The sequence below is a fragment of the Phycodurus eques genome, chromosome 18 (assembly GCF_024500275.1).
Source record: "Phycodurus eques isolate BA_2022a chromosome 18, UOR_Pequ_1.1, whole genome shotgun sequence".
NCBI lineage: Eukaryota > Metazoa > Chordata > Actinopteri > Syngnathiformes > Syngnathidae > Phycodurus > Phycodurus eques.
The window spans coordinates 11,034,768-11,045,094 of record NC_084542.1 but is presented as its reverse complement, the minus strand read 5'-3'; the positions used below and the strand labels follow the sequence as shown (position 1 = coordinate 11,045,094).

The following is a 10,327-nucleotide window of genomic DNA, read 5'->3' as shown; positions in this document are numbered from 1 at the left end:
TACACTCGGACGTAAAGGTTTGTCTAGCACCGTGATTCATCAGCACTTGTCATAATGTATCATTTGTGAATAGCGGCGAATTTCCCTTGTGGATGAATAAAGTATCGACATTGTAATGGATTAATGTGTTGAGGTGTATTGGGACACGTACAACCATATATACATACATGGAAATTATTTAAGCGTTAATAAATTAATAAATTATTATGATTTATTGTATGTTTTGGATGTTCTCGCCCTCAAAACAAAAATTTAGAAGATTCCGTATCCTGACACACTGTCGTTAGTTACAAACCTTAGCAATTACTGTTCTCTTAACTGTGCAATTTGTTGATACAAAGGGAAAGTGGCTACTTTAATGCATCACAAAAAAAGGTTGCCATGGTGTTTGCGTTGGGTCGGTCGCATCTGTGGAGCGAGGGCTGCAGTTGACAAGCATGTGACGTCATTTCAGGCGCGGGTTTTTTTCTCTTTTTTTTCATTGTAGAAAGTGCTGGAAGAAACAAAGCACACCCTCGTCGTCTCTAGTATCCCTACGTCTGATTAAAAAAGTCCTGGTGTATGTTTTTTCACTTATTCCAAAATAAACTACGTTATAACAGATTTTTTCCCCAAGTATATTTCTTGTGATAATTAAAAGAATTTTGTTTAGAACACGAACGTCGACAGTATTTAAGGACTAGTTCGTCTCCCCAAAAACGGTCTCGAAGGGTAATAATCTGTGATACCACAAGATGGCAGCAACACATTCGACACAATTGACTTTATGTAATACGTAATGGCAGTATAAATTGTACAAGGTTACATGTAGAGTAGATGTACTAGAAACAATTCAACATGGTTTAATTTCAAAGTATGCGAACTTGGACTATGAGGACTGAATTGCACATAAACCCAATGTAGAGAGTACTTAAAACAACCTATAAAATTGGTTCTTTACTTTTATAATATGTCCAAGTTAGTTATGTATATATTCATCTGAGTGCATGTAAAAATAATCACAGACGTCGTTTATGAGACTTTTCTATGCAAAGTAGCTAAACAAACAGCCAGTAATGGTTTCAATGGTACAGAGTGCACCGCGGATGGATATGTAAACGCATGTGTATAAAGATTCCGGTCTATCAAAAGGACGTCCCTTTCCTTTTCCCTGCATCTCAGAGAGCAGAGGGGGACATTTATTTGTTTGCATTTTATTCAAGAAAAGTCAACACAACAATCAAGGTTGGTGGATATCCTTCCACTCGCTCGCTCCTCTATTAGTGTATCGGGTTTTTTGTATTTTTTTGGCAAGGATTTTTGTGTCAATTGTGATGAGTCACGACGATACCCTTGGCATAATTTTTCTGCTAAGTCGTGCTTTTGTCCTTAAAATATATAAAATGCGCGCGATATAGTGTCACCGAATGTTAATTTAGCGTTTCGGCGCATTGTCGGACGGTGTTTAGGATGCACCTCTGCAGACCGAGGCGTTGGGTCGCGCTTTGGTTGCATAAAAGCAGGTGTGGTGTTTGTTGTCGTGATGGTCGATATTGAGCTAATATTTGTGCTGTTGGCACGAGACAAGGTCGTAATGGGGCTACGCGTTCAATTCATCATCATGGCAGCGCTTTTGCATTCATTTTTTTTTAATGTATATATATTTTTAATCACCAAACGATTGTGTCAACGGTCATAAACTATTCGTTAATTTGACTATCATTCGCTTAAATTGTGCTATTTCGAATTAATACTTTCGACCTTATTGCTGGGTGAGGGGAATGAGCCGTGTGTTTCGGCCACACGATAGCAAGGCGAGATTTACCGTTGTAATAGCGTGTATTTTGTGTGGTGTAAGGTGGGCATGTATCGCATATTTTCAATGAATTGTTTTCTATGTCGTTTCCTTGGGTAAGCACGTGCTCTCCTGAGCCATTGTCTGTGTGTGGACGCCATGTTGGTTAAAGGCCAACTTCCGCCATCTGGAGCAGCACGAGGGCGATTGCCCAAAGTTTGAGAAACCGTTGAGAAAATATTTTTAGTATTGGACATTCCGTTGGCTTCCAATCACAAGATGAACGGCTGATATGCCTTTTACGTTTTGTTTTTTTGCCGTAATAGTAGTTGATCCTTAAACCTTCAAAATATAGTTTTTATGTGTCTTAAAGAGGCGTGGCCTAGTGAGTAAAGTCAGGAATTTGGCAGTGTCAGTTTTGGCCTCTTTGCCAGCGTTCTCATTTTGTTTGGCCTGTTCAGTTAATAGCTGAAAGTGATTCAGCAACTGGTGCTTCCTTTTTTCACCATGTAACTATCTGAAGCTCACTCGCAACATAAAACAAAACCTTGACCCAATAAGTGTTTTTTTTTTTTTTTAGCCAGTGGTGGGTGTGGCATGTGTGAGTGAGTGATCATTGGTGCCACCTCTGACTCAATTTGAGCCAAGAAAAATCCTCTTATTACTGGCTGCAAATAACTGAATTAAATGTCTGTCTTGATATTGCAGATGCCTGAAGAAATGCAACAAGAGATTGAGACCTTTGCCTTCCAGGCAGAGATTGCTCAGTTGATGTCCCTGATCATCAACACATTCTACTCCAACAAGGAGATCTTCCTCAGGGAGTTGATCTCTAATGCCTCTGATGTAAGTCTGCCAGGTCTTGGGATTGCCGAGTTACGTGAAGTAATAGTAACATTCACGTTGCCTTGCTAATTAGGCTTTGGATAAAATTCGCTACGAAAGCTTGACTGACCCGACAAAGATGGACAGCGGCAAGGATCTGAAGATTGACATCATTCCTAACAAAGTCGATCGCACCCTCACCATCATCGACACTGGCATTGGCATGACCAAGGCTGACCTGATCAACAACCTGGGAACCATCGCCAAGTCTGGCACAAAGGCCTTCATGGAGGCCCTGCAGGTATATGAGCTTGCGGTCGATAGATGAAGGGACCTCAACAGACAGATGATGCCAGACCAATTAACATTTTTGATTGGTCGTCATGGTAGTAAATGTGGATAATCCCACAAGTGAGCCTAAATACAGCAGTTGTAAAATGACCAAACAATGACGAAACTTGAAGCTAATTTTAAGTTTATTCGTTACGATCCAGCTGGAATTTCAGGTTGGAGTTGTAGAGTCAAGAAGCTAGGGATATTTCAATAAGAGAAACGACGTCCAGCCAGGGAGTTTCTGTTGTGTGTGCTGTAGTCTGTCAATAATCTATGCTAGTTCAGTTGTAAAGTCATACTTGCAGTAATGCGTGAGGGGGTGAAATTTTTAGGCGATAAATATAAAAATGGACAAATGGTAAATACAAGGACAGACCCTGTGTAATGTTGTGCTTCAAAATGGAAGAAAACTGCCAAAAGGAATTAATGCTGTTAACAGTAATTCGTGTCCAAATTTTTGCCATTCGTTGCGGTCTGAAAAACAAATTTCATAAATGCACCAAATGACTTGGACTTTAAATCAGAAATGGATGTATTGTAACAACTATCACTATACGTGTACATGTGATATTGAGAAATTCATACATCTTGTCTACAGCTGTATGGATCCTCAACTTGCAACAATGAATAGCACAAAGCTTATGTCAGTGTGCCTTTATTTTGCATATCATAACATTGATACACTTTTGACTCGAAAGAACCATGGGTTAATATTAAGTCCCAAGTTTGACACTTGGTTCTTTTAAAAACAAGAGCAAATTGCATCCTCAACACAAATACAAGTGCGGTCTGAATTGGAAATGTTTTGAAGGACACATGGTGATTCTTTTTAACTGCTAATTTCATTGATTCTTTGGCTCCAGTTTTGTAGTCCATAGTGCACTTACAATAGGAAGCTGTCATTGTCAAAGGTGCTTTAGAGATGTAACTACCATACGCCAATTTTGGAACTGAATTTTTCTTTCAGGCTGGAGCTGATATCTCCATGATTGGTCAGTTTGGCGTGGGTTTCTACTCCGCCTACCTCGTAGCTGAGAAAGTGGTCGTCATCACCAAACACAATGATGACGAGCAGTACGCCTGGGAGTCCTCCGCCGGTGGCTCTTTCACAGTTGCCGTCGACAGTGGTAAGTCGCCCAGTCTGTGGGGCAGCTGCTCGCGGGGGGGTAAATTGGGAAATCTCAGCTGGCCTGACACCTGCAGTTGTTTACTTGATCCAATTTGGCAGCCCGTTGGAATGTGCTGTATTCACGGTTTTGCAACTCTCCACAGGAGAGCCTATTGGCCGTGGAACAAAGATCATCCTGCATTTGAAGGAGGACCAGACTGAGTACATTGAGGAGAAGAGAGTCAAGGAAATTGTGAAGAAGCACTCTCAGTTCATTGGCTACCCCATCACCCTCTTTGTAAGTATTGCCGGCTTTGTGTTTTTTGTATAGAGAGGGCAGCCTCACTCAACTGAACGGCTCTGTGTGGCGCATAGGTGGAGAAGGAGCGCGACAAGGAGATCAGTGACGACGAGGCCGAGGAAGAGAAAGCGGAGGAGAAGGAAGAAAAAGAGGAAGCCGAGGATATGCCCAAGATTGAAGATGTCGACGAGGATGAAGAGGACGACTCCAAAGACAAGGACAAGAAGAAGAAAAGGAAGATCAAGGAGAAGTACATTGACCAGGAGGAGCTCAACAAGACCAAGCCCATCTGGACCAGAAACCCAGATGACATCACAAACGAGGAGTATGGGGAGTTCTACAAGAGTCTGACTAATGACTGGGAGGATCACCTGGCTGTGAAGGTAAACTGCAATGCTGACATGATTTGGAGAACAGTTGTTCACTGTCCTCTCCTTGCAGCACTTCTCTGTGGAGGGTCAGCTCGAGTTCCGGGCCTTGCTCTTCATTCCTCGTCGTGCGCCTTTCGACCTCTTTGAGAACAAGAAAAAGAAGAATAACATTAAGTTGTATGTCAGGCGAGTCTTTATCATGGACAACTGTGAAGAGCTCATCCCGGAGTACCTCAGTAAGTTTGCTCTTCTGTCGAGCGTCAAGGAGGTCTGCTGGGCCGCTCTGCTCCTGAGGGCCTAATGGAATGTCGTGTCTGTTCGCCTCCAGACTTTGTCCGTGGTGTGGTGGACTCTGAGGACTTGCCCCTCAACATCTCCAGAGAAATGCTGCAGCAAAGCAAGATCCTGAAGGTCATCCGCAAGAACATAGTCAAGAAGTGTCTCGAGCTCTTCGCCGAACTGGCCGAGGACAAGGAGAACTACAAGAAGTTCTATGAAGGCTTCTCAAAGAACATAAAGGTAACTCGTCAAATGCTGTTGTAAAAGTAATATAAAGCACTACATTATTTTGGTAGTAGACTGTGAGGTTTTTGACAAATGGGTCATTTTTGTCTAATGTAGCTGGGCATCCATGAGGATTCCCAAAACCGCAAGAAGCTGTCAGAGTTGCTTCGCTACCACAGCTCCCAGTCTGGAGAAGAGACCACCTCCCTCACAGAATACCTCACCCGCATGAAGGACAACCAGAAGTCAATCTACTACATCACTGGTCAGTCTTCAGCTTGGCTTCAAAAGCACTTATTTTGAGACATTTCTCTGGTTTTTACTGACCATCAAATGAATGATTCTCCAAGGTGAGAGCAAGGACCAGGTGGCCAACTCTGCCTTCGTGGAGCGTGTTCGCAAGCGCGGCTTTGAGGTCCTGTACATGACAGAGCCCATCGACGAGTACTGTGTTCAGCAGCTGAAGGAGTTTGATGGCAAGAGCCTGGTCTCTGTCACCAAGGAGGGCCTGGAGCTCCCTGAGGATGAAGAGGAGAAGAAAAAGATGGAGGAGGACAAGGCCAAGTTTGAGAGCCTCTGCAAGCTCATGAAGGAGATCCTGGACAAAAAAGTGGAGAAGGTAGGCACAGATGGAACTGCGTTTTAATTTGCCTCAATGCTGTAGCATTTGGACTATCCTCAACCGTAGTTATGTTGTTACAACAGGTGCCTAGTTGACCATTTCTTGTACTCTGGTGAGTCAACCCTGGGGAGTTTTGAGTAGATCCGAATGCATTTTGACAACCTAACTTGTGAATGTCACTTAACATTGCCTGAGTTGAACATTTGGTTTTACGTGAGTCTAGAGAATCTAGCAATTGTCAAATTGCATGCGATTTGCCTTCATACGTCTGCCATTTGAAACTGCGCATGCCGGAAAACCTTGTGATTCCCCAATGCAGGTGACAGTTTCCAACCGTCTGGTGTCGTCACCCTGTTGTATCGTGACCAGCACGTATGGCTGGACGGCCAACATGGAGAGGATCATGAAGGCCCAGGCCCTCAGGGACAACTCCACCATGGGCTACATGATGGCCAAGAAGCACCTGGAGATCAACCCTGACCACCCCATCGTGGAAACCCTGCGGCAGAAGGCTGAGGCCGACAAGAACGACAAGGCGGTCAAGGACCTGGTCATCCTGCTGTTCGAGACGGCCTTGCTGTCTTCCGGCTTCTCCCTGGACGATCCACAGACCCACTCCAACCGCATCTACAGAATGATCAAACTTGGACTTGGTAAGAACATGGAGAGTCTTCTAATATGGTGGGAATAATCCAGACCCTCCCATCTTTAACAATGCAATGTATTTTTGTGTATAGAAACTAGGGCTGCAATGATTATTAGAATAATTATTCCAAAATGTATACCTCGAAGTTGTTGTTGGAAAGTTTGTGATAGGCAGAGAATGTCTGAAGATTAGGATCCTTTCACACTTAAAAGTGCGTGTACCACAAATGCACATCTATAATCACCAAAACAGATGGTAACGTATCAATGTTGGTTAATATATAGTCTACCATCGCTAGTTGGAACATATTGCAGTACCCCTCAAGGGTCAAGAAGAGACAGCTGCCAGTGCACTTTCAATTGCACAAACTCTCAATAAGCACATTAATTCACAAGCTGCTAATGGCCACAACTTGCACTGAGTAAGGACTGGTACACAAGGATTTTTCAGATATATATATTTTTTTTAATTATTATTATTAAATGGCTGACAGACCCTACACATGAAGATACAATTAGGCATTTAACAGTTTTGGTCATTGTATGTTGCAGCATTGGGTAATGCATGTTTGTTTTTCTTTACGGCCACTTCGTTGTTGCCCCCGTCAGCGCTTCTTTGATTGTCTACATTCCGTTTCACGGCTTTTTTGATTTGCTACATTTTCTGTTTCACAGTACGTTTCACAGCATCATGACACTGGAGTAGTCTGCTGTCCACACAGACATTTGGTCATAAATAATGAACATGTCTAATATTTTTAAATTATAGGGACAAATCCCCTGTTAACACACTTCTGACCAAGGATAATCTTAGAAGCCCTAACATAGTTTGACGTCCTTGGTCTGATAGGAGCAAATGACACCATGTCACTTGCAGGCCAGGGCCCACCTTTTCAAGCCACACTTGGATTCTACAGCGGAGGGTGGTGATCCCAAGTGGATGAAAAAATAAGACCTGCAACTTACTTTTTTGATTTGGAAAATCATTAAATTGGTTAAATTAAAAGTTTCACATTTTAAAGGTCCAATTATTATACCAAACCAACTTTTTTCTAGTGTTTGTGATGTTATAATGGCTCTATCGTGCCACAGTAAACATTTGACATATCCACGCATTCTTGAGTTTCAGATGTTTTGCTGCAAAGAGGCCTGAAATAATGTCATTCAAATTTCAAGTTTTAGCTTAGTCACTAGTGAAGATCTCTGCCCCTGAGCCAGCATAGGTATGTGCTCACAAGTAGTGAGTTGGGTAGCCTGCAGAGGCAACCAATCAGAGGAAAGTGGATACAAAACTGGGTCAAACAGAAGTACCTGTCAGAGCTACCTTTTGTGGCCTCGTGACAAAGCCAAGGTGTTTTTGCTTTTAAATAAAATTGACATTTACTCTAAGTCCATGTTAGTGTCACTTTATAAAAGTCTAAATAGCCAAAATATGGGACCTTTAAAGCCTTAATCCTAACCCTTCCACGTTTAAATATAGTCAAGCACTCTTAAACACTGACATATTTGAACAAAGTTTGTATAGAAAATATGTAAGGGTTAATGCAATTAAGTGCCCGTTCCACACTGTATTTGAATACGGGGGGGGGGGAGCAGAACTCAATAGGAAATGTAAAATGTTTCTAGTTTAAGGCTTAAAATCCCACATACTTGACATTTAAATATCTTCAGAAACACTTGAAACGGATTGTCAAGTTTTATTTTAACAGAAAAATCTGCATTGAGCATCAGCGGTATAGAAAATGGATGGGTATAGTGGTGTGGTCCTTGAAGCTGATTCCTAGTCAATCCCTTCCTCAGGTATTGACGATGAAGACGTCCCCACTGAGGAGGCTACTTCCACATCGGCCCCAGATGAGATTCCTCCACTAGAAGGTGATGGTGAGGATGATGCTTCACGCATGGAAGAAGTTGATTAAACACCCCTCCCAGATTTCTATGGCTCGGTCACATTTCTATGGTTCATCCTTTAAACTGCAGTAACTTTAAAACAAATAGTCATTCATGTTGTTTGGTGGACCAGTGTTGCTCTTGTTGTGGAGCATTTATCTGCAAGACCCTCCCCCCCCTAAAGAGAAGCGTTTTTTTTTTTTTTTTTTTTTTTTGCTGTAAAAGTTGGTGACCGCACATTGCGTCTTAGAGTACCCTGTTGCACTGAGTTTTAAATATGGGAGTGAACATGGGAATGGTACATTCCATTATCAGGTCTGAAGGTTTGGGTGAGTTCTGTTCATCGGCCACACTGCACGCTGCATGGAGAAAGAGGACTGACTGTAAGATTCCATTGCCTGAGTCCAGGCTTGTCTGTCTTAAAGTATTGTTTTGCAAAAAAATTAAACCTGCAATACTTAACTCACAAAAGTCTGGCTTAATCTCATTTACCTTAATGTCACAACACTCGTGCGTCTCCTTTATTAACCACTAGGTGGGCAACTTGTAATACAGAACAATTTAAGCAATGTATGAAGCTGGCCTCACTACGACCAAGAAGTGTCACCTTGTGGTGCAATCTAGCTTGTCTGAGATTATGACAGGTTTGACTCAGTTACACTTGAACATGAGGTTTATTTTTTTTTTTTTTTTTTTAAACATTTTTCATTTGGAACTATTGTGGACCATTAGCTTAACTGCATTTGTGCACGTGTCATTGGGTCACCATGGTATGGTGGTCTTACACATGCTGTAAATGCCACAATTATTTTTTTTTTTTTTTTTTTGTTACATGTTTTGTTTAAAAAGAAACAACCAAGAGTCCTGATGCAGTCATTCAAAATTAAGAAATCAAATGTAATTATTTTACTTTGAAAAATGTAGTTACATGACTTACATTTTCAACAGAGTAATGTAATTGTAAAAAATCTACATTTCCAAAGTAATTTTAACACTGGATGTCAGTGCAATTTTTAGGTCAAAGTAAAAATTTTCAGTGTACCAGCTGTCCTTTTGGATGGGCTTCTGGAGTAAATTAGTTTTTAGTGTATAGGATGTCTAAGTGAACGGGGGGTTGTTTTTTTAAAACAAAAATTTACATTGACAAGCTGACATTTTAAAAGCTTCATTCAGATGAAAATGTCAGTTTGCCTTTTGTTGTACTGTACAGCCTTTGAGGTGGTCGAAATGACTTCTTGCTGTGGGAGTGTCCTTGACAAACACTTTCAGTCATTGTACAGAAGGAACTTCAGTTATCAAGAAACATCTCTTAATACATTTCCCTACAAATACTGTACTTTACAGAACAGATTTGCGCGCACACCCAAATTAATAATGAGCCACACCTATAAGCCAATGAAGAGAGGAGTTGAGCCTAATAGCACAAATGTCCCCATAAGGTTTATAATTTTCATTAAGTTTCTCAATAAATTAGAATATCCTGGGACAACTTATTTCACCAGTTAAAGTGAAATTCTTATTCACTACAATAAAATAAAAAATTTGGGTTATAACTTAAAACTAACAAAACCCCAAAGTTCGTGAGCTCAAGAAATTAGAAAAGTGAAATTAAAAAAAGTGACTCATGTATTCACTATAGTGAAATATTTCATTTAGTTATTTTGATGATTGGCATAGCTCACAGCTAATGAAAATGCAAAATTTAACATGAAATTTTAGAGGAAAAAAATCAAAATGATTAGTGATGTAGAAATTATAGGAAATTTGTTTCACAAATCTGTATACTGTACTATATTGTAATATGAGCTTCACTTTTTGAATTGACCTACTGAAACAGAGTAACTCCTGCAGTATTGTAATTGAGATGCACCTACGTTGCTTATTTAAATGAGCAAATAGGTTTTATAAAACAAATATTCAGCTAATACATCTGTCGTACTGCTCTTAAAAATAA

At 40.9% G+C, this 10,327-nt stretch overlaps 1 protein-coding gene across 1 annotated transcript; it reads left to right on the top strand.

Moving 5' to 3' along the window:
* The first annotated feature begins 1,114 nt into the window (after positions 1–1,114).
* On the top strand, positions 1,115–8,844 carry hsp90ab1 (heat shock protein 90, alpha (cytosolic), class B member 1). Its single transcript, XM_061703681.1, has 12 exons — positions 1,115–1,224; positions 2,483–2,620; positions 2,694–2,900; positions 3,900–4,059; positions 4,205–4,338; positions 4,416–4,724; positions 4,783–4,948; positions 5,041–5,231; positions 5,334–5,481; positions 5,567–5,835; positions 6,158–6,491; positions 8,284–8,844. Exons 2-12 carry the CDS (start codon positions 2,483–2,485, stop codon positions 8,400–8,402), a joined length of 2,175 nt encoding a protein of 724 aa, XP_061559665.1. The 5' UTR covers positions 1,115–1,224; the 3' UTR covers positions 8,403–8,844.
* The last annotated feature ends 1,483 nt before the right edge of the window (positions 8,845–10,327 follow it).